This window comes from Vanrija pseudolonga, chromosome 3 (assembly GCF_020906515.1).
Source record: "Vanrija pseudolonga chromosome 3, complete sequence".
Lineage (NCBI taxonomy): Eukaryota > Fungi > Basidiomycota > Tremellomycetes > Trichosporonales > Trichosporonaceae > Vanrija > Vanrija pseudolonga.
The window spans coordinates 539583-561572 of NC_085851.1; the positions used below are offsets into that span (position 1 = coordinate 539583).

General features: G+C 62.1%; 11 protein-coding genes across 11 annotated transcripts; 7 read left to right on the forward strand and 4 right to left on the reverse strand.

Annotated features, from left to right (window-relative positions):
* Positions 1-118: 118 nt before the first annotated feature.
* Positions 119-2041, reverse strand: LOC62_03G003753 (uncharacterized protein; the record flags this gene model as incomplete). Its single annotated transcript, XM_062770290.1, has 1 exon — positions 119-2041. The coding sequence occupies one exon, from the start codon at positions 2039-2041 to the stop codon at positions 119-121; it is 1923 nt and encodes a 640-aa protein (XP_062626274.1).
* A 985-nt stretch (positions 2042-3026) lies between these two features.
* On the forward strand, positions 3027-3518 carry LOC62_03G003754 (uncharacterized protein; the record flags this gene model as incomplete). The annotated part of the gene is made up of 1 exon (XM_062770291.1): positions 3027-3518. One exon carries the CDS (start codon positions 3027-3029, stop codon positions 3516-3518), a length of 492 nt encoding a protein of 163 aa, XP_062626275.1.
* Positions 3519-3830: 312 nt separating this feature from the next.
* Positions 3831-4346, forward strand: LOC62_03G003755 (uncharacterized protein; the record flags this gene model as incomplete). The annotated part of the gene is made up of 1 exon (XM_062770292.1): positions 3831-4346. The coding sequence occupies one exon, from the start codon at positions 3831-3833 to the stop codon at positions 4344-4346; it is 516 nt and encodes a 171-aa protein (XP_062626276.1).
* Positions 4347-4396: 50 nt separating this feature from the next.
* MIMI_R526 (Putative alpha/beta hydrolase) lies at positions 4397-5368 on the reverse strand (the record flags this gene model as incomplete). Its single annotated transcript, XM_062770293.1, has 1 exon — positions 4397-5368. The coding sequence occupies one exon, from the start codon at positions 5366-5368 to the stop codon at positions 4397-4399; it is 972 nt and encodes a 323-aa protein (XP_062626277.1).
* Positions 5369-5937: 569 nt separating this feature from the next.
* nps10 (Adenylate-forming reductase Nps10) lies at positions 5938-9445 on the reverse strand. Its single transcript, XM_062770294.1, has 6 exons — positions 9344-9445; positions 9240-9309; positions 8624-9199; positions 8307-8587; positions 7956-8269; positions 5938-7919 (listed from the first exon to the last, which is right to left on the reverse strand). Exons 1-6 carry the CDS (start codon positions 9399-9401, stop codon positions 5997-5999), a joined length of 3222 nt encoding a protein of 1073 aa, XP_062626278.1. The 5' UTR covers positions 9402-9445; the 3' UTR covers positions 5938-5996.
* Positions 9446-10955: 1510 nt separating this feature from the next.
* On the forward strand, positions 10956-12211 carry LOC62_03G003758 (uncharacterized protein; the record flags this gene model as incomplete). Its single annotated transcript, XM_062770295.1, has 3 exons — positions 10956-10973; positions 11011-11271; positions 11741-12211. The coding sequence occupies 3 exons, from the start codon at positions 10956-10958 to the stop codon at positions 12209-12211; spliced, it is 750 nt and encodes a 249-aa protein (XP_062626279.1).
* A 492-nt stretch (positions 12212-12703) lies between these two features.
* LOC62_03G003759 (uncharacterized protein) lies at positions 12704-15171 on the forward strand (the record flags this gene model as incomplete). The annotated part of the gene is made up of 6 exons (XM_062770296.1): positions 12704-12736; positions 12776-12881; positions 12918-13810; positions 14381-14495; positions 14531-14781; positions 14833-15171. 6 exons carry the CDS (start codon positions 12704-12706, stop codon positions 15169-15171), a joined length of 1737 nt encoding a protein of 578 aa, XP_062626280.1.
* Positions 15172-15785: 614 nt separating this feature from the next.
* Positions 15786-16501, forward strand: LOC62_03G003760 (uncharacterized protein; the record flags this gene model as incomplete). The annotated part of the gene is made up of 3 exons (XM_062770297.1): positions 15786-15815; positions 15855-15948; positions 15996-16501. 3 exons carry the CDS (start codon positions 15786-15788, stop codon positions 16499-16501), a joined length of 630 nt encoding a protein of 209 aa, XP_062626281.1.
* A 325-nt stretch (positions 16502-16826) lies between these two features.
* On the forward strand, positions 16827-19031 carry LOC62_03G003761 (uncharacterized protein; the record flags this gene model as incomplete). Its single annotated transcript, XM_062770298.1, has 5 exons — positions 16827-16850; positions 16884-16962; positions 17007-17162; positions 17651-17776; positions 17809-19031. The coding sequence occupies 5 exons, from the start codon at positions 16827-16829 to the stop codon at positions 19029-19031; spliced, it is 1608 nt and encodes a 535-aa protein (XP_062626282.1).
* Positions 19032-19528: 497 nt separating this feature from the next.
* On the forward strand, positions 19529-20104 carry LOC62_03G003762 (uncharacterized protein; the record flags this gene model as incomplete). Its single annotated transcript, XM_062770299.1, has 2 exons — positions 19529-19876; positions 19930-20104. 2 exons carry the CDS (start codon positions 19529-19531, stop codon positions 20065-20067), a joined length of 486 nt encoding a protein of 161 aa, XP_062626283.1. The 3' UTR covers positions 20068-20104.
* A 107-nt stretch (positions 20105-20211) lies between these two features.
* On the reverse strand, positions 20212-21452 carry yfcG_0 (Disulfide-bond oxidoreductase YfcG; the record flags this gene model as incomplete). Its single annotated transcript, XM_062770300.1, has 3 exons — positions 20212-20636; positions 20803-21038; positions 21162-21452. 3 exons carry the CDS (start codon positions 21450-21452, stop codon positions 20261-20263), a joined length of 903 nt encoding a protein of 300 aa, XP_062626284.1. The 3' UTR covers positions 20212-20260.
* Positions 21453-21990: the final 538 nt, after the last annotated feature.

Here is a 21990-nt window from a genome sequence, read left to right on the forward strand (position 1 = left end):
ATTAGGTGGGATCAGTGCCTTGGAGTGCACAGCGTTGTTCAGATGCATCTCATGTGGCTTGTAGACTATGTAGGTACTACGGAACTATGTAGTTTTTGCTCCTTCAGACCAGACTCTTTCAGTCCACCGTCATGTGGCCGCGGTATGGAAGCGATTTGAGGCGGTGCGATCGGTACTCCATTGAGTCATTGCTGATCTTGTGCGCTTCCTGAAGGTTGTACGGGCAACCCAGGTCCTCATACACCAAGGTGCTGATCTCAGGAGGGAGCTTGGTGTCCACAACATTCAGAGGGCTGTCGTCCAGAGCCCAGTGCAGCTGTTGAGGCGGAACATTGGCAGTCGAAATAATTGGCGTCTTGGGGTCGACAAGGAAGATTCCCACCACCTTGCGGTATCCTGGGCGACCTTTGTCCTTGAGTTCGAAGGGCTCCACGCGGTGGGCGAACACGTTTGGGAAAACCACGAGGCGGCCAGGACGGCTCTCGACCGACCCGACAGTGATCGACGGGGGGTCGCCGCAGAGTCGTTGGACGTAAAGGTCGTAGAGGTTTCGGCACTTGCCTCCGTCGCCGCCACAGTGGATTTGATCGGAAACCGCTGCACCATCGAATAAGAGTCGGCTCTCAGTAATGTTGTCGCTGTCGTAATAGTAGATGGCAGACGCGCAGATGCGTTCGTTGACGAGCCCTTCGACGTGGAACTGGCCCGTCTCGTACTTGGGCTTTTCGGGTGTGAGCAGGATGTTGCCAACAGTGACAAAGATTTGAAGCTTGTTTGTCCTGCCTTCATCCTCGACAGTTGTCCACGGCGGAGAAGTGGTGAAGTACTCGGCACCGACGTAGCTCGACTTTTGAGGCCCAGTAATAGGCTCCGGCTGTGACACGCGGTGGGTCCTAGCAAACCATTCGGTGGTCTTGGGCTCTCCGGTAAACCAGGGCTCCACTTCGCCTTCGCCAGGGCCATGAGTCCAATTCTCAGGCTTGCAGCCGCCCCGACTGGCACAAAGGTCTGGCGTGTCACACGCACGCTCCAGCTTGGCCAAGTCTGCTATAGAGAATCGCACATGATCGGCTGGCGAAGTCCGCACGCTGTTGTACGTGGCTGAGAACATGGGCAGCGCCTGGTCAAGAATGCGCTCGACCGTGTGGTACACGTCGGCGTGCGCAACCGGGTGAAGGTTGTTGATGTAGCTGGTGATGTGGGCCTTGCCCTCGGCGTCGACGGCGACTTCGGCGGGCAGCCATTGGTTCTTGCGTGATAGCTCTGTCCAGTAGGCTGCGTCTTCAGATCTCACAGCGCCTCCCAATTGATTGGAGTAATGGTCGCCGTCTTCACAGGGTATGGGCATGACCGAGTCGATCACGCGGCCGCTGCCCACGGCGTCGAGGCAATCGGCTAGGCCGAGCTCCCGGTCGGTGAGCACGCGCGTGCGCCCGAAGAGCAGCGGATATAGCACCGGCTGGACAACCTTGAGAAGAGTCTCGTTGTGGTTGGGCTGCCAGTTCTTGATCGCATGGTCCAGTGCCTCCTTCTCGACACCCTTCAGTGACTCGGCGATCGAGAGTCGAAATTCCTCGGACGTGTCCTTCTTGAGGATGGCGGCGTTGACGTCGAGAACGCCAACGATGTCCGTGTATTTGAAATCACGGGCCTTGTGCTGGAGTTCGGCGATGCACGCCTCAAACATGGCTGCCGAGAAGCCGCAGCTGTCCTCGGGCAGGCTTGCCTGGGCCTTTTCCTGGAACCCGCCGCTCCGGCGCTCCCCGTGGTTCTCACGCTCGACAAGGCCAGCGAGCTCGAGTTGCTCGACCTCGAGCTCGCGGACGCCCTCGTCGCTGAGGACCTTGTCGTCCCAGCCGGGCATGTCGGTGACATTGTTCATGAAGGTCAACATGGCGCGCTCGCGGAGCGTTGGGGCCGGGTTGAGGGCCCAGTCGCCAAGCAGGGCGAGAGGGAAGACCTTCTGGCGCTGGCCTTCCTGGGTGTACGTCTTGATGTCGAGTCCCAAACCTGGGCGCGGGCCCGAGACGGCGGTCACCATGGTGGGGAGCAAGGTCGAGCTGGCGGGATCAGAGCGGGGCGCGTTGGGTGAGGGGGTGAGGGGGGCCGGCGCTCGCTCAGTATCCACAGAGTGAGTGAATGGGCAAAAGCAGCATCGTTCGCCACCCAACACTGGCCTTTACACCGTTCCAGGCCATGTCCACCCTCTCATCGGTTTCACGTTCGGTGCTCCAGGCACGCCTCCGGGTCCCGCTAGCCGGCACCGCCGCGCCGCTGGCGACCGGCGTGTTTGCTGGACCAGCGGGAGGGCGGGACGTGTGCGTGGAGAGAAGAGGGTGGCCAGGCCATGCGACGTTTTAGTGGGGGTGAGTGTGCCTTGTGTTGACGGAGCCGAGAAGAGACGAGTCATTGAGGAAGTGGAGAATGTGGAAAATGAAGATGGAGTGGCAAGAGGGTCAAGTCGACTTGTTGTCTCCTGCAGTGGGGGCACCCGTCGGAGGTCGAGTCGATCACGTGACGGTGAGCATGTTGTTATGTAACATACAGAATCCCCCATGACGTCATTGAAACCTCGAAACTAATCCTGGCAGTGAGGTTGTTTGTTTGTCCTTGTCGATGCTTTTGGTTGGATTCATACTCAACTCGCAAGACTTTGCGGCAAGCCATGGGATGGCATAGGAAGGATGATATCGTAAAAGAGTCACCTGAAGGCGAGTCAAACCCCTCGCCCCCCATGGCGACCTGTTGTCCCCTCGCTCCTCCCGCTTCACCTGCAGGTCTGACCGGTCCTTTGTCCACCACGGCACACTCACGTAGCGCAAAGGGCTTGAAAGCGAACTGACAGAGTAGTGTGTGCTCTCGCACTCGTACCCACTCGCACCGCCTGTCACACCATATAACATGCACAACACTGGACCCAAGCCCACACACTCACTCCTCTCTAACACTGAGCAACGACAGCTTCCGCAACCGAACGACTTCAGTCACGCCGCTCCTCTACACCTACCAGCTTCAACACCAGCACAATGTCCTCCGTCTCCTGGGCTGACCTGCACGACAACGTCCCGATCCACCGCGACCGCGACGACTTTAGGCTGTGGGAGACCTGTCTGCGGCAGTACTGCTACGGCAAGGGCGTGCTCGCGCACCTCGACGTGATCATACCCGAGCCATTCCGGCGCAACAAGCTTCCGGCGTGGGGCAAGGTGGTGGCGGTTCTGGAGCCGGTGGGCGACCAGATCGAGGAGAAGCTGTTCCACGCGCTGCGCGCCAAGCACGCGCAGGCGCTGCATATCTCCGTCAACGAGTTCATCGCCGACGGCCGCGTCGTCACTCTCACTCATGAGGAGCTCGCGGTGTGGGACCGCTGGGCGGAGAAGGAGCGTCTGGCGCGCATGGCTATCCTCCGCTCGCTCTCGCCCGAGCTCCAGCGCGACCCCGACCTGCTCGCTCAGCCGACCGCGCGCCACCTCTACAGGATGATTGTGAACCGGCACGAGGAGTCTATAGGAGTATAAGAGGAGCATGATGATGTCAAGTTGTTGTCATTGGTCCTTGCAGTCCAAGTTGGCCCCCTCGCGACCACGCCGTCGCTGGGTGGTGGGCAAGTCGGGTCGTCCTTGTCGATACATATTGTCACTGACGTCACGGCGGCCTGAGCTCCGGAATCGACACGAATAACAACCAGTGTGCATCCAGCTCTCAACTTTCCACTTCATCATCAATCAACGTTAACAGACAGTAGAGCTGCCGTCGTACGGTGAGCAATGTGAACCTGCTACTCAGCCGAACCTGCTAACCCTTCAAGCCCTCGCGCAAGCCACGGCACAATGATCCAGCTATCCTGGACCGACATCAAGGACTATGTCCCCCAGCTCTCCCTCTCGGGCACCGCGAAGGAGTTTGAGGCGTGGAACAACGCTGTGAGGCGGTACTGCTACGGCAAGGGCGCGCTGTCTCATCTGGACGGCACGGCGCGCGAGCCGTTTCGTAACCCCAAGGCGGCGCAGGGGCACTGGCTCGGCGTCGCGGAGCCGGTCAACACCGAGATCGAGCCGAGCCTGTTCAACAAGCTTGCCGCGGCCAACGCGGCCGAGCTCGGGGTCACACTCGACCAGTACCTCGCCAGTCCGGACAAGCACGTCACCCTCCCGCCCGACAAGCTCGCGCTGTGGGACCGCTGGGCGACCCATGAGCGCCTTGCGCGCCTCGCGGTCGCGACCACTGTCAACTTTGAGCCGCGGTACGGCGACTCGCAACCCTCGGCGCACGAGCTGTACTCGCGCGTCTCGGAGCGCTACGTCACGAACCACCTGCAGGGCCAGGGCACTACCATGTTCTGGTAGCCAGCTAATTGTACACACTGCATTCGTAATACATAATACACACTCCCGCCTCACTCGACCTTGAGCACCTGCCGGAAGAAGTGGGCCGCCTGCGCAATAGCCGCCTTGGACGCATTCGTCTCATGCAGCGAGTTGACCATGACAAAGTCGTGGATCGTGCCGCCGTACCGCGTGGCCGTGACCTGCACTCCCGCGCGGCGGAGCTTGGCGGCAAACTGCTCGCCATGGTCGCGGAGCACGTCGCACTCGGCGGTGATGAGCAGCGTGGGCGGGAAGAACTTGACCTGGTCCTCTGTCGCGCGGAGCGGCGACGCCGTGATCTCGGCGCGCTCCGTCTCGCTTGTAGTATACTGGTCCCAGAACCACTTCATGCCGTCCCGCGCGAGGAAGTAGCCCTCCGCAAACTCGTTGTAGCTCGCGCTGTCGAAGCTGGCATCGCAGACGGGGTAGAACAGGCCTGCGGCAGCAAACGCAAACTCGCGCCGCTCATGCGCCATGAGGATGAGCGCGATGGCCATGTTGCCGCCGACCGAGTCGCCCGAGATCGCGACGCGGGTCGTGTCGAGCCCCTCGTCTCCGCCCTTGGAGAAGAGCCACTTGGCGGCCGCGTAGCTCTGCTCATTCTGCGCGGGGTAGTGCGCGTCCGGCGCGCGCACATACTCGGGGAACACGACCGCCGCGCCCGTCTGCACGGCAAGGTTGCGCACGAGCACGTCGTGCGTGTGCGCGTCGCCGAACACCCAGCCCGCGCCGTGCGTGTACAGGATGACGGGGAGCACGCCCTTCGCGCCCTTGGGCTTGACGATGCGGACTGGGACGGTGCCGCTGCCGTTCGGCCCGGGCACCTCGATCCACTTGTCGTCGACGTCGGGCTTGTTCACCGGCGAGTTCTGCACGTCGTCGACGGCCTTGCGCCCGTCGGCAGGTGGGAGCTGGAAGAGGAACGGCGGGTTGGCTGTCGCCTCGCAGAACGCCTGGGCGGCGGGCTCGAGGGCGTAGTTGTGCGGGTTGGCGCCTGGCATTATGGGTGTGAAGCGGGCTGAGGGATGAAGCTCCTCATAGCCTACATCCGCGCGTTCCCCTCTTATATCTTGCCCACCATCGTCTGGGAACATATCGTGTCCGCAGCGTTATGAGGTGGATTTCTGGTGACTTCCGTTCTCCGACGTCATGTCCGACGTCATGTGCCGTAACGTTTCGAGTTCCACCAAGTCGCGCCTCAGTCGCCGGGCAACGGACGGGCAGTAGGGCAAGATTCGCCGACGGAGACTGAGCGGACGGTGCACCGAACTGAGACTTGGTCAGCGATGAGCGTGTGCGCGGCGATGATAACCGCGTTATCGACGCGCGTCAGCATCATGAACTCGACTGCCCGCCCCTTGCGCATCGGGTGGTGCGTGCTGGAACCGACGATGGGGCCGACGGCCGCGGGAGGTGGACATCGTACTGCCAACGGCTTCACGCTCAGCATCAGAGCTAGCCATGTCATTCCCAGTCTCGCAAGACAAGCGGCACTTTGACGGACATGACACACATGGCAGGACCGCCACCCAGTCCACCCGCCCACTGCCGACACAGCGGCCCGCCCACCTCCAGGTCAGATCATACAAAAGTGCATTATAGCCACTACAGATAGTACACGATCACCCACTAAGTGGGCCGGTAGTTTGGAACGTAGTGCTCCCCCACGAGATCCTCTGGGATGTTGTTCGGGTCCCACTTGAAGCACATCAACGACTGCATGAGCCGCTCAGCGTGTGCAGCATCGATGGGCTTGAGGCGGGCATACGTCGGGCTGATGCGCTCGACGCTGCGCAGGTCAAACTTGACCGGCTTGCGCGGCTTGGCGCCGGTGCCGAACCGTTTCTGGTAATACTTGAGGAGCTTGCGGGTGGGGTTCTTCTCGAGGTCCGTGTCGGACTCGGAGAGCTTCTTGAGCCAGAACTCGGGGCTGACACGGATGAAGGTCGCGCCGGCCTCCTCGAGGCCAGTGAGCACGTCGTCCCACTTCCCAGCGTGCGGGTTGACGACGTTGAACACCGCCGCGCCGGCCTTGCCCCGCTGCGTGTGCACGAGACTCGACGCAATCTCCACGATGATGCCCGCCGCCTGGTCGACGGGCAGCCACTGCGGCTGCTCCTCCAGCACCGGGAGCGCGCGGAACGTCTCCGCCGAGCGGAAGAGGAGAGGCCACGCCTCGGTGTAGTTCCACAAGCCCCAGGTCAGGTCGCCAGTGAGCTGGCCGACGCGCATGACCGCCGCGGGCTGGTTCCTGCCTGCCTCGCGCACGAGGTGCTCCGCAACCCACTTGCTCCGCCCGTATCCCATCGGCGCGGCGAGCTCTGGCGCTGCGGGGAAGTCGGCAGGCACGATGTCGTCTGCTGGCAGGCCGGCGACGGTGCTGATGCTCGAGATGTACACGAACGCCGGGGGCGGGGATCTCCGGTTGCCCTGGGTGCCGAGGTTGATGAGGTTGACGAGTGCCGCAATCTGCTGCTCGTAGCTCGGCAGCGTCATGGAGAAGTTTACCGGCCACGCGCAGTGCAGGATGAGCTCGACGCTCGCAGCGAGGTAGTTGTAGTCGGTCGAGTTGATGCCAAAGTCGGGTTTGGCATAGTCGACGTCGATGAACCTGCCCCCTAGGTTCTCGTGGGCGAGGCCTCGGAGACGGAGGGAATCCCGCATGGCGTCCTCGCCGCCCGAGCGCATGAAGCACACCAAGGTATGTTTCGGGAAGAGCTTTTTGAGCAGGCAGAACAGGTGGGCACCGAGCGCGCCGCTCGCTCCTGTCAGGATGATGGTCCGCGGCAAGGCCTGGTACGGGTCGACTCTGCCCTGCTTGGCCGGGACGTAGGTCTTGGGCTTCTTGATCATGCTGGACCAGTACTCGACCATGGCGAGCATCATCTTGTGCGCGCTCTCGGCTGCCTCGGGCGTCTCCTCCTCGTCCAGAGCGCGGGTTTGTCCAGTGGCCAGCGCGACGACATGCGCCGCGAGCTGCTTGATCGTCGGGAGCTCGTACACGACGTTGGTGCCGAGGGTTGCGCCTTCGAGGTCGTACTCCTTCAGGATCTCGTTACGCAGCTGAGCGCCCTGGAGCGAAGTCACGCCCATCTCGTGCAGGTCGCTGTCCTCCGTCAAAGCATACTGTCGTGAGCCGCCCGCGAAGAACCTGCCCGCCTTGCCGAGTAGGAACTGCTCAATCTCCTTCTGCGAAGTGTACGTGACCTTGGTCTTTGTCTTGTTGCTCCCGCCCTTCTCAAACTTCTCGTAGACGTAGTCGATGTGCTTGGCAAACTTGGAGTAGCACGCCGGGCGGAGGATGCTCATCTTGGTCGCGACAGGGATTTCCGTGCCGTACTTGAGGAACGCGACCATGTCCTTCAGGATACGTGAGTGCGTCGGCGCGTGCGAGTTGGCCTCCTCGATGACGGGCCAGATGGCCTCGAGGAACTTGCGTGCGCTCTCGGCGGCGAGCGGCGCGCCCTCGTCCGACGGCAGGATCAGGCAGCCCGTGTGGGGGCGTCCGTCGCCGAACACGATACATTCTTGGATCAGACGCGAGTTGCCACGCTGCACGTCAGCGGCTGGGCAGCTTGATGGACTTACGATCGCAAGCTCCAGCGGCACGGGGTTGGTCTTCTCGCCCAGCGTATGTGTGAGCGTGTCGTCCAGTCGACCAATGTACTTGAACCACGACGGGTGATCTGGGTGCTGCAGGAAGAGGTCTTTAGTGGCGTAGGCACCGTCCTTGCGGTTGGACATGATCTTGGCCGGCCATCCGTCCAGCACAACAACCTCAAACGTCCCCTTACCATGGGGCACCAGCTCGATGTATTTTGAAACGAGGCCCTCTGCGCGAACCCAGTTCCACGCCTTGTCGGTCGCGTAGTCTCGCTTCGACGACATGAGCGCGCCTGTTTCTGACCTGTCAGCGGGGCTTCGAGCAAGCACACTCACCTGTTGTTCCAAACACCGACATCAGAGGTACCCCAGCCGCAACAAGGCGGTCGCCAAGGTCGTCGGGTACCGCGGCACCGGCATACGACACCGTCTCCATCGCCGCGAGGCTCTTGGTCCCTGCCTCGGACTCTGACAGCAGCTTGAGTACGTATGGAACGGCGAAGTGTTGCACCGGCGGCGTGGGGGACATTGCGATTGTCCGAACAATGTTGTCGGCCGTGATGGGCAGGTGTGGGGGCAGGAGGGTGAACGCCTTTCCGTGGTAGATACACCGGAAGCTGCCATCAGTGCCGGCCACCACTTGCCATACTCACATGCTAAAGTGTCCGAAGCCGTGGAAAAGGGGGAGCGCACTGAAGCCCGTCTTGGGCACGCTGTTGGCCGCGTTGGCGATCATGCCATAGTGGGTGATGTACACTGGCTTGGGGAAGCCGGTGCTGCCAGACGAGTGTAGGATCACACAGGTACGCTTGCTCTCCACGTCGGGGGCCAAGCGGGCCGGGAAGGGCTCGATCGTGTCCTCGCGCACGCCCCCCTTACCCCAGAGGGGGAACCGCTTGTCCTCGGTAATGTCGAGCCTGATGCCCTCCTGCCCGAGGAGGTGCTGCGCGTCGTGTGCCGTCTCGATAAACTTTGGCCCGTAGATCAGGTGGCTCGCGCGTGTGATCTTACACAGGTGCGCAATGGCCGACACCGAGTTGTTCACTGACAACAAGAGCGGCGCGAGGCCGAGCTTGGCGAGCGCGATCTCGAGCAGCGACTCGTCGACGGCGGTGGACACGAGCACGGCGACCACCTGCTCGCGGGGCACCTGGCCCTCGACGGGGACAGGTGCCAGCGGTGCATAGTACGCTGCGAGGCGGTCGACCGCGCGCTGGATATCAGAATATCTGCGTATCGTCAGCTAGTTCCTTGCCCAGGCAGACCCACGTCAAAGTCTGCAAACGGCTCGCGTCCTCGGGTATGCCAGTGTGCACGGCCGGATCGTCGGGCTGTGTGTCTGACGTCAGCGGTGTACCGGGCGGCGCACCTACCAGCCCGGAGAGCGATGAGCTCTGTCAAGCTCCGTGCGTGGAATGTCGGCGCTGCCATCGTGTATGAGTAGTAGTGAGGAGAAACAACATCCTAGGCAACGGCGACGGGTTAATATATGCTGCTGGCTATGTGACAACACGGCGGGTCAATCATGCCGGCAACGGGCCGGCGGAGTGCGGTCCGTACCATGTGCACCACGTGGAACGGGAGCCGGTCCGAGGGGCCGTTGGGTGGCTCACCGGGCAGGACCGACCCTTCCTGAAGCTTGATCACTTTCCGCAGCGTCCTCGAAGCCTTGGAGGCCACATCCGTGTGTAACGACAGCCACCACGCAGTCCTGGATGCACCCGCTGTCTGGTCGGGAGGCTGAAGACGAAGTTATAGGGGTATCGAGCCCGTTGAGCCGCTACTACATCTTTCCAGCAGATTTTGTTTGAGAAAGGCAGCACAAGCGCCTCACGCTTCCTACTTCGCCAGCCTGGCACTTCGCCCCGTTATCTCTCGCGCCATGTGAAGGCATCTGAAGGGTATTTCAGAGAACACAAAGTCAAGCGACCAGCTCAACCACTCCCAGCAGCTACCCCTCACCACACTCACCATGGACTCACACACAGAGGGGGTACATCTCCACCCCCGCTGCATTGACCCCAGTCGTACAGCGCCCACCTGGCCATCCTACTCGTCCTCAACCTCCTCCTCATGTTCGCCGCCGTTATGTGGTACCTCCGCTCAATGGCTCGGGAGCACTTGAGCTCGACGTATCGTCGTCTTCAGGATGAGCTGCGTGCGGAGAACGCCGCTGCTGCTGCGGTGGCGGTGAATGCGGAGCGCGATCGGTTCTTCACTCAGATGGACCGTGGACTGGCGCACACTTTTCGAGTTATGGACGAGATCATAGCTGAAGGGTTTCCCGAGGACGAGCGTGACGAGGAAAGGACACCTGCTAGTAACCGCGCGAGGTCTGATGCCGACGACACGCCGTCAACAGAAGACGAGGGTACCCCCTCTGATGACGGAGGCACGCAATGGACCGAAGACTCCGCAGACGACCAAACAACAGACGCATCAGATGAACCACTCCCTCCGTACCCTGGTCGCACCACACCAGAGCACCCCGCTCCTCCTGTTTCCCTTTCGAACAGAGCTGTAATTCCGGGATCAGTGGTAGCTCGGGCAGCGGAGCGGCATGAGTTAGTACAGAGGGCTGGAGAAGTGCTCCGGCGTTGGCGGGAGACCGGCGTAGTTGAGAACTTCGGGCCCGCATGAATGGAAGTATCGCTCTCGTCTGGTGACGGACCATGCCCTCCCTTTGGAGTGGTGCGACGGTTGCATGACAATACCGTGCACAATGGTCATGGTGGTGCCCAAATGATCGGCTGTTTTTGTTGCAACTGACGGTGCCATGCGCCACAGAAGGATGTGAACGCCGTTGTCTCATGCAGCCCCTCTACTGTGGTGACCTTACCTCCTGCACACCTCCACACGGAGACAAAGAAGGTCTTAGAGATCGCCGTGTACACCAAGACCAGTATGGAGCCTGGGATGCATAAGTACGAGGCAAGGCCAATGCCTTCTGCCCCACCACAGTCTACCAACCCGCAGCACCACAGCATGCTCCCCCAGACCCAGGTGCGTCTCCAGCCCAACCAGCTAACCCCAACCCCAGCTGCACACCCTGCCCGCAACTCTCGCGCTCATCCTCCTTCTGGTGGCGCTGTTCAACCTCCGGTCCCTCCCGCCGTTCATTCCCCTCCTCGCCGCAGTCCTCCTTTGCGCCATGCGCGCGTCGTACGCCGAAGAGCTGCGCCTCGTGCGCGCCGATCAGGCCGTGGCGGAGGACATGGTGCGTGTCCTGAGAGGCGAGGTCGTGCGCCTGGAGAGTGTGATTGCTTTCGAACGCCAGGACGCCCTGCACGACAACGTTACAGTGCGCCCCAGTCGCCTTGGGCCGCGTGAGGGAGGTGATGCGCTCAGATACTGGTCGGTAGCGTCGCGCCTCCGTCCTGGGGTTTGAGTTCAGTTGTATAGGTGAGGTCTTGGTTGAGCAAGGGCTCACCGATGTCAGTGAGATGCATGAGCCGGGAGCTCCTATTAGATGTTGCACACATTTGAGCCCGTGGCTCTTTCAATCTCCTGGTCGTTGAGGGGCACGCTGATGATGGGGGTCGAGCAGACTGGAGGCGATCATGATTCGTGTCGCGTTGGCAGGGGACGGGGCACCCATCCCCTCATCAAACCACTGGCTGTCACCAGTGCACATCGTTTGCCCATTGTCTCAATACCCATTTATCACCAATAAGTCAATACCCATTTATCACCAATAAGTCCACCACCATTACCAACCTCTGCACTCCCATGGCTGAAGTGAGTCTCCGCAGATCAAGAGCTGACAGCAGCTTCCTCTCGACCTTGCCCTTCACAGGCTCGTCCTGTTGGGTTTATTTGTCCAGACCATCTACCAACTTTTCATCTTTGCAAACATAGCGCTCGTTCATTCCCTCAAGTTCACCTGCCAATTCGGCATCCTTGCGATTATGATGCTCATCCGCCTCGTCCGTTTCGTCTGGTGGCCAGTCGTTGGAGGTACCTGGTGGCTAGTTTCGTCAAACGTTTCGACTCCCGGATGGGTCCTCGTCCTCGTCCTCCTCGTGTTCCTTGCCCTAAATCGCATAGCTTACGACTCGACAATCAGTGAAGAACGTGCAAAGGCCGAGGTTATCAAGTGGCGTAGGGACTACTACACTCTCGCACGCGCGAACCGCAACATCATCAACCGCCAGGAGGATGAGCTCGGCCGTCTCCGTACAGCGCTCTCGGGTCAGAACAACGATCGTGACGCCTCCCTGCCCTTCACGCCGACCAATTGAGATGACCACCTCGTCCCCCAACGACTACGACCTGTATGATGAGATGTAGAGCCGATTGAAGCGTCCAGTGAGTCATGAGTAGCCGGAGAAACTGACAATTCACCAGAGGCGTAAGAACGGCGCAAGTCTCACATCAGCACTCGCTGTGGCATATCACCCCAACACCAAAAGCCGGCCCAAGACGACACCTTCTGCTCAACCAGAGGTGTGGTTCAAACGAAATGTATAGGTGAGCTCAGTCTGTTCTGCAAGCGCTCACTGACGTCAGGCCAGATGCATGAGCCCGAGCGGAGCGGCGGGTGGCGCACGCACTTACCGCACACACATTGTGTGCACACTCACCGTGACACACACAAAAGGCGAGGGGAGCGAGGGGGTGCGTGCAGCAACACTGCTGCACGCACACAAGTGCCAGGCTTAAGTACCAGGCGCATGTCGCTCATACCCACTTCACCCACATAACTACATACTCTTCCACTACCACCACCAGCGATGGCAGGGCGCAAGACAGCGTCCGCCGACGCGGTAGGTCTCTCTCACCACACTGACAGCCACTTACCCTAGATCATATCGACGCCCCACCGCCCCATCAACTTGCTCGCATACATCAGCGCCACCTGCTTCGCCGTGGTCGTCACCCCCACCCTCGTCACCTGGCTCCTAACGACATGTAAGTCCGCGTCACAACGGAGAAGGCTAACCTCAGACGCGGGCTGGTTCTTCACAGTCATACTGGCCCCCACGTTGGCCATCTGGGTGACCAAGGCCAAGGCCAACGCTCGCCAGAGTGACCAGCTGCGCCAGGCCGCGCTCGAAACAGCAGCCAAAGTGGAGGTGGACAAGCGTCTGGCCGCGGAGGAGTGTAAAGCCGTCCACCATGCCGACTGGCGCGTGATCCACAAGCTGCGGGAGGACGTCCGCGCCGCGGAGGAGCGGGAGCGCGTCGCAGCAGACAAGGCGGAGGTGGATGCGGCCCTGATTGCCAAGCTGCAAGACGAACTTGCTTGGGAGATCAAGTGCGCAAAGCAGAAGCCAGAACTGAGTGCGCGCGACGTTGCGAAGCTGCAAGAGGATCTCTACATGGCCAAGCTGTACGCCAAGGAGCATGACACAGAGATCTGGAAGGCGAACAATCGCACCCGCGAGGCCGCCGAGAGTGCCGCGGCAAGCGCGCAGGTTATCACTCGCCTGCGTGAGGAGGGGACCAACGCCAGGACCAAGGCGGAGGCGGACGGACGCATGATTGCCGAGCTGCAGGACGCAGTCCGCGCCGCCGGGTCAAAGACCAAGGCCGACGCGCAGTTGATTACCGAGCTGCGTACCCACGCCGACGACAAGGAGCAGCTGCTTGCCAACCTTTATGCCCTGGTGGCCAAGAAGAACCTCCAGATCGAAGACCTCCGACTCGATATCGCCAAACGCGACGCCATTCTCGCCGACCTCATGCCCGCTAGCTCGGACGGAGGGGAATCGCGCTGCACCACCGAGGTGCCGGAGGAGTCTGCCGCCGAGGTGGAGGCGGCGCTGCCCCCGCCGGAGCTATCCGAGGAGCAGTCGGCTGCTGACGTGCTGGAGGTGTCCGAGACACTTGAGCCGGCTGTGAATGGGTGCGACTTGTGATTGACAAGGGAGGAGGGGCGGAGAGACGTGACGTTGGAGGAGGAGGTCTGGGGATGATCTGGCTAGGCGGCATATCATCAGTAGCTACATGCACTCGTGATGACAATGATCTCGTACATACCCTTGTACATATGCCGCCTGTACTTAATCTGCAGGGGAGCGACGCTGTGACTAGAATTGCACAGAAACGAGTCTATATGATAGAGCCTTGAACCACCAGTGCTCTTCTCGCACTCTATCCGACGAACTCAGGACACACCACGGGGCACGGTGTCACACACACACACACACACTCGCCACACACAGTACCGTCAACAATCCACTCGCACCCCCAACAAGCCCAACTCGAAGATGGAGTGCGAGTAGATGACACGACCACCCCCATCATTCCCTTCAGACACTTGGCATAAGTATCAGGTGCATCTGTCTCTTCTCTCATCCACCCCAACCCACCACCGCACCGACACCGCCACACCAACCGGGCACCATGCCACACACGGAAGCGGGACGCCCCCGAGCCCGTCTTGAACGAGCTAACATCCCATCCAGCATCCAGCCAACATCTTTATCGGCACACTATGCACAGCCATCGCGATACTCGCCCTGGTGGCTGGGTACCTCGACCTCGGGGATGGCCCGCCCATCTGGTGGCTCTTCAAGTCGAGTACGTCGGCATGCTGCGGACGTGACTGACGCCAGAAACCGCCTGGTTCTGTGGGCTGGTAGTGACGCAAGGCGTCGCCTGGTCGGTTGCCGAGAATACCATGGCTGGGGAGCGCGCGGTCACAGACGCCATGGCCGACGCGGACGCGCGCCGCATCGCCAAGCTTCACAACAAGCTCCACGCCGCCGCGAAGCAAGCCGACATGGACGCGGCGCAGATCGCCAGGCTGAACGAGAAGCTGCGGGAGGCTGTGGACCGCATCGTGGACGACGCGCACATCATTGCGGTGCTGAAGGACAAGGCACTCCGCGAGGCGGAGGGGCAGGCTGCCCTATAGGCGTACTACGAGTCCGAGTTGCGCAACATGCGCCTCGCACTCAAGGTGCAGGAGGAGGGCAGCGTGCGTCCAATGGCAAACCAGCCCGGTGTGATGGCTCCCACCATCTCGACCACGCAGTTGGAGCACGCTCTCAAGGCGTGTGCCCACACCAAGTTCTATACCGGCGGCATCGACTTCGCGCAGGCTGCCCAGGCGGGTATGCGCAACGTGCCTGCGCAGACCTCGCCGCCCGCTGATGTCGTGTCCTCAGAGGCAGGGCAGGTCGCTGATGACTCGGCGAGCATAGGGCAAGACTCCACGCTCGAGGAGGGAGAGGTTCCTGGCTACGATATCTGAAAGGCGTACATGAGCAGAGTAGACTTAATGGTGGGGTTTCCTTTGTCGTCCACTGTTTGCGTTCCTCGGGAGTTGTAGCTTCTCGATGCAGGACGTTGGTGGGTAGGTAGATTTGCGAGGGTAGTGATGCACCTGCGTGTCATGCACTCGAGTCGGCCAATGAATTTCTGGCCCATATGAAAAGCGAAGAAACGCTAAAGCGAGGGCAGTGGGGGTTCAGGTCATAAGCCAGTTTGGCGGACAACCAGCAGCTTCCGCGGGCAGACGCGGAGGTCGAAATGTAGTGAGAGCTCACCTCGCATCACGAGTAATCACTATGATAGTGGGCGGAGGTTCGATCCAAAGTGGGTCAACAGCCGTCGCTTTTGCTGTCGTGTTTTGCATGTCGAGCGGCCTGGCCTCGCGCGCCGGGTCACTCGGAAAAAAACCCCCAAAAAATACCACATACACACACCGCCACACACACACAGGCACACAACACACACTCACGGACACGCCCTCGAGGCTTCTGAAGAGACACAGGTGCGAGGGGGTGACTCCGCCGAAACCTCGTGTTGACCACGCATGGAGGTCACCGTGTCTCTTTTCCGCCCACACCGCCATAACGACCAACCATGGCACGAAAGGCCACAATCAACTGGGACGTGAGTCACGCACATGATGTCCCCAGCTGACAATCCCAGACCATGACGTTCACCCCGGGACCCGAGCTCATGAACGAAATGTACAGGCTACTGGCCTGGGGCACCCTCGCAGCCATGGGGTTCCTGGCGAGCAGTGCGTGTCTGCGCTTATGTACCAGCCACCACGCTGACTCTTCATAGACCCCTTTACGACCATCGCACTCGCGCTTCTGTTCGCCGATACCGCATGTGGGCTGGTTCACAGCGAGAACATCCGTATTATCTCCCAGATGCGCCGAGCGGCCGGGAACGACAGTCGACTCATTGCCGACCACGTCGCTCGCGCGCAGAAGCAAGTCGCCAAGGCCGTCGAAGACGCGGCGGCGCTCAACGCCAACCTCGAGCTTATTGCCCAACTGCGCCGAGAAGCCGCGGAAGAGCGCGCTGCGACCCTCGCTCTCATTGCACAACTGCACCAAGCGGCCATAAACGACGCACAGCTCATTTTTAATCAGACTGCTCGCGCGCATGCACAGGCGGAAGAGATTGCGTCCCTCCGCGCTGAGATTGCATCCCTCCGCGATCAGCTCGAGGCCCCCCTTCGGATCTCGCTTGTGGTCAAGTTGCCTGCTCCTGATGCCGCTCTGGAGGGGCAGGCTGCGCCTGACTCTCTGCCTGAGAAGGAGGGCGAGGTGTGCGAAGCGTGACGTCTGGCTTGGGGCACGAATCGTCGATAACTTAGGTATCGAGTCATGAGAATCGTTTTGGCCGGCACTCTCATGCGCCGTGGCCTTACGGCTCGCCTTGGGCATAGCCCATGCAACGGGCGAGGCAAATGGTGCGCCTATGCGGATGAGGCACGATGTCGTTGCAGCCACACACAAGGCGCCACACACACTGATCCACACACGAGGCGACGCGTCTGGATGGATGGTGCGAGTTGGGGACAACGCTGCGTCGGGGCAGAGGGCATAAAGAGAAGCTTGACTCGCTTTCTCTTCCAATTGCACCTACCACCTCAACCTCGGCACAATGACCACCACCACCACTATGGACGTGAGTCCCACCAATGTCCGAGCTGACCCCCAGACCACCAAGAACCGCATCATCAACCACCTGTACACGCTCTTCGTGGTCGGCGTACCCCTCGGGATGTGGTTCAACGGCAGTGCGTCGAGCGTTGTGTAGGTGGTACTAGACTAACGAGCCCAGACCGCTGGTGGGCCGTTGCCCTCGCCCTCGCCATTGGCGCCGTCGAGTGGCATGCTGCGCACAAGACTGCCGGCGCGAAGGCCGAGGCCAACTTCGCCGCTGGTGCTGCTGCCGTTGTGGTTGAGACGGAGTCGGAGACGGACACCGACGATGAATGTGCGCCACAGTACGTCCCAACCGCAGAGCAGCATGACGGTCGCGTCTGCTCATGCCGCCTCGCTACCTGTCCGCTCATCGTCGTTAGGTAGCTTTCATGTCGCCAGTCGCAGCTGCATTGCCAGGATGCATTCTACCAGATCGGTCTCGCACGAGCATATGCCTTGTTGTCCTCCTTCAGCACCACCACTCTGGTGGAACTGACCGTCGGGCACCGCTCGCCCGCTGTGTGGACGACACACAACACTCCCACGAACAAGTTGAATGACAGCGCTTTGACCACGCACCCATGCCCCACACATAATGAGGAGAGTCCTTCGCCGGCACACACGCACCCTCCCACACACGAATCGAGGGTGTGCATGTCCTGCATGTCAGTCAGCGCCCCCCGTCACCGAGGGTACAAGTACCGGCGCCGTCATTCAACTCACCTCTCCATCCAACACACCACCCCACCACGATGAAGCCTAACCACTCACCACTGGCAGTGATCAAGCGCAACCCAGATTCCGCCATCCTGGTCGTCGTGTACGCCCCGCTCGCGTGGACGGTCCTGCACACGGCATACGACGTGTCGTCCGCTCCAAGCGTGCCGTGGCTCCGCGTAGCGTACAGTGAGTGCGCAGCGCGTGCAAGCTGACACCAGACATCGGGTGGTGCGCTGCGGTCCTGTACTCCCTCTTGACGGCCAACTCGCGCGCGAGCGACGCAGACGCGCACGCGACGTACTTCCACGAGAAGCTCAACAGCCTGCGCAAGGCCACACACGACGACGTGGCCGAGATCAACAAGCTCCGCAACAACGCCCTCAAGGCGGAGGGCAAGGCGGCGACCGACGCGGTCGTGATCGCCAAGCTGCGCGCCGACGCGGCCAAGCCGCACCCCGACACGTGGGTCGCCGCGCGCCTGCGCGAGGAGCTCCTCTCCGCGCAGAAGAAGGAGGCCGCGGACCGGAACCACCTCAGCGACGTGCAGCGCAAGGCGCGCGAGCAGGCGAACAAGGTCTACGCGGAGCACGTGGCCGCGGCCGCCAAGCTGCGCACTGCGATGCAGGCCGCGAACGCCAAGGCCGAGGAGCGCTGGCGCAAGGTCAAGGAGCTCGAAGGCGCCGCTGCCAACACGGCCGCGGCGCGCGCCGAGGCCGACGCTGCCGCTTTGCAGCGCCTCGCGGCGGCCGAGCTCGCCTGCGACGCGCGGCACAAGGACGACGCGTACGCCATCGACAAGGCGTACTACGCTGCCGGTGCCACGCGCGCAGCAGCGCAGGCCAAGGCGGACGCGGACGCGCGCGAGATCGCTGCGCTCGTCGACGCCGTCGCGGAGCTGCGCACGGCCAGCTGGGTGTCCGAGACGCAGGCGACGGCGGACGCGGACAAGATTGCCGAGCTGCGCCAGCAGCTCGAGGCCAACGGCGAGCGCGACGCGCGCAACCGTAACCGCGCCCAGCGGCTGCTCGGGCAGCTGTGGCATGGGGCCAACGCCGCAGGCGACGTGGGCACGCTGCGCGTCCTCCAGCAGCTGGGCGCCATCATCGCCAGCACGGGAGCGGCGCAGCCGCACCCTGGCCCCACGTGCCACCCACACACACCCGCCCACACCCGCGCGCCGAGCCCCGTCCTCCGCCCCGCGAAGACCACGTCCCCGCAGCCCACTGCCGCGGAGATGGAGCGCCGGCGCGCGCAGTATGCCGCGCTCGGGGTCGTCGTTGGCCGCGAGATGGCAAAAGTTGGGGCCGTCGGCACCACCGCTGCGGCGGCTTCGGAGAAGGCGACGGCCCCACTTGTCCGTGTGCCCGAAGCGGCGCCTGAGGAGGGGGAGATGGAGGAGGAGGAGCACAAGGAAGAGGAGGTCAGCGGTTACAGCATCTAGACGCTGTTGGGGTGGTCGTTGTCATTGTCTAGTGTGTTCGTCGCTTCACTACCCTCTTAGTCGTAAACATGCATGCCACTGGTCAGCGCGAGCACAGCCACCCGCCGCCCTCAGCCATAACATTGACCTGTGGCAAGGGAAAGGAGTCCTCACACACACACACACCACACAACACTTACGGACCCACACTCGCACTCTCACGATGCGTCGGCATGCGAGCGAGTGGGGGCGAGGCGAGTGGGGCGCGCTGCGTCGTCGGGCAGGCAGGTGGTATAAGTATCACCGCCGCCTCAGCTCACTCTCAATCCCATACCCCTCATCATGACCATGTCCCACCCAACACCACTTGAGTGGACGCTCCCGTGCGCAGCAGAAATCTCCACCACGTCCGCCAACAAGCAGCGCAAGGTAAGTCCACCCCTCAGCGGGGCTAACCCCAGCCCGTCATGCCCCACCACCCGCTCCACGCTCTCGCCCGCAGTGCCTGCATCCTCATAATGCTCGTCCTCGTCCTCGGCGTGTTCGCCCTCGTCGCCACCGCCCTCGCGATCCCCGTCGACCCCGCCCTCGGACCCCTCACAAGCAAGTGCAAGCTGCACGCCGGCTGCCTCATCACCCTCGGCCTCGCGTGCGCCCTGCTCAAGGCCTACACCGCGCTCAAAGCCGCGCAGCGCACCATCGCGCAGCTGCGCGACGACCTCGCGCTTGCGAAGAACACCGGGGCCGCGGCGATCGCTGAGAAGCTGTGGACCGACGGGTACGAGGTGACGCTCACCCACACGACGCTGTATGTGCGCCGTAGGGACGGGAGCCGCCGGCCTAGGCTCGAGGACGTGGAGGTGGTGGTAGGTGTTGTCGAGGGCGGGGAGTGGGTTGGGGCCGAAGCTGAGGGGCGCAGGACACGGCATTTCGCAACGCCGATTGGCACGGCGACGCCGACGACGCCGACGACGACGCCGACTACATCTACTTCGACAGCGACGCCAGCGACGATGATGATGACGTGCGCTATGGTCCAAACGGCTATTGCGCCTGAGCACGGCGCCGTTCGTGCATGTGACCTCTGCTGAGGCGGCGCTGTAGGAGAGACGTGTAAATACAGTGTAGATAGCCCTGGACAATGTGAGCTCCGTCAGGACAGTGCTCAGTACGTGATATCAGCTGCCAGCGTCGCTGTCAGTGAGACCTGCCAACCACCCTGCATTCTCTGCTATACTCTGTCAACTGTCCTACTTCTTAAGCGCAGCAAGCTCAGCGTCGGCCTTGGCGATCCACTCGGCCGCCGAGGCGTACGCCTGCTCCTTCTCCTCCTGGGTCACGGCGCCGCGGCTGCTCTTGGGCACCTCGAGGCCCTTCTGCACCGCGGGGCGCGCGGCAATGCGCGACACCCACGCGTCGAGCTTGGGGAACTTGCGGATGTCGACGCCGGCCCAGAAGTGGCTCCGCACCCACGGGTACACGTTGATGTCGGCGATCGAGAACTTGTCGCCCACGAGCCACTCGCCCGCGCCGGCGTTGAGGCCGTCCTCGAGCACGCTGTAGAGACGCTCCACTTCCTGGATGTAGCGCTTGATGCCGAAGGGGATCTTGATGGGGGCGTAGCGGCTAGAGAGAGCACGCGAGCGTCAGCAAGTGCGCGGGCGTGGGTGTGGGCGAGGTGGCCTCGTAACGAGCGACATCAGGGCACTCGGCCTTCAAGAGCAACGCTCGCAACCTTCGCAACCTTTGTGTCCCCCCCCCCCCCCCCCCCGTTCGGCTCGGGCTTACTCACAAGAAGACATGCGCCTGGCCCTGCATGGGTCCAACACCGCCATGGGCAAAGAAGATCCAGCTGAGGGCCTTGGAGCGCAGCTTGGCGTCGGCGAACGAAAACTTGTGCTCGGGGTCGTAGTTCTCCGAGAGCCACAGCAGGATGCTGGCCGTCTCGAAGACGTTGTGGCCGTCGGCGTTGTCGTCGACAATGGCGGGGATGCGCCCGTTGGGGTTGATCTTGAGGAAGGAGGGGTGCTGTTGGCGAGCGAGCGAGCGCGTCAGCGCGAGCACGCGGGCCAATGGGCGGCATCACGCCGAGGGAAGGCACACCGCGACCAGCTCGCGGCTGCGCCGCTCGCTGCCGCTCTCGCAACTCACCTTCTGCGCGTTCGTCGAGATGTCAATCGCGGACACGTCGTAGCTAAGCGCGCCCTTCGCCAGCTCGGGGTACGCCGCGCGCAGCTCCTCGAGGTGGATCGAGACCTTGTACCCGTTCGGCGTGGCCCCAGTGTAGAGGTGGATCTTGGGCGCGCCCTGGCCGGCCACGGTGCCGGCTTGGGACGGGCCGAGCGCGGGGGGAGGGGGAGGGGGGATGTCGACGGTGCCGAGGGGGACTGCCATGATGACTCTTTGGATTGTTTGCAGGCGGGTGATGGGGGACGAGGGCATTTGGGGGGCAGTGGGAGGAGCAGCGAGGGGCTTATGAATGACGCTCAGCGGTGGACGGTGGAGGGCAACCTCGACAGCACGTCATGGGTCGGTTCGTCGCGCGTCGCCGACGCCGGATGACAAACCGTACAGTCAGAGCCAGAGATCCGCATCAGTCACCACCTTGCCTTGTTTGGCCCCGTCGCCGAGCACGCAGTCGCACGCACGCCGAGGCGGGCAAGCACCCGCCAGTCACGCCGAGGTGGTGCATGCATGCGTGCGTGAGCGTCGTCGTTGGTGGGGGATTGAATACGCGGCAGCGGCATCGCGGTGCGGACTCGCTTCGGTGGGGTCCCCGACCTTGCGCCGAGGCGCATCCCCTCCGCTGTCGGAAAGTGTACTCCTACTGCATCACCTCGTATCAAACTACATGCACCGTGTTCCGGAATCGCGACAAGCCGAGCACTGATGGTGTGTGGCTACGCGTCGTCCGTCCAGCCCGCCCGCCTGCCAGCCCGGTCCGCCGCGCAGGCCTGCTCTCCCTCTCATACCCACGCCT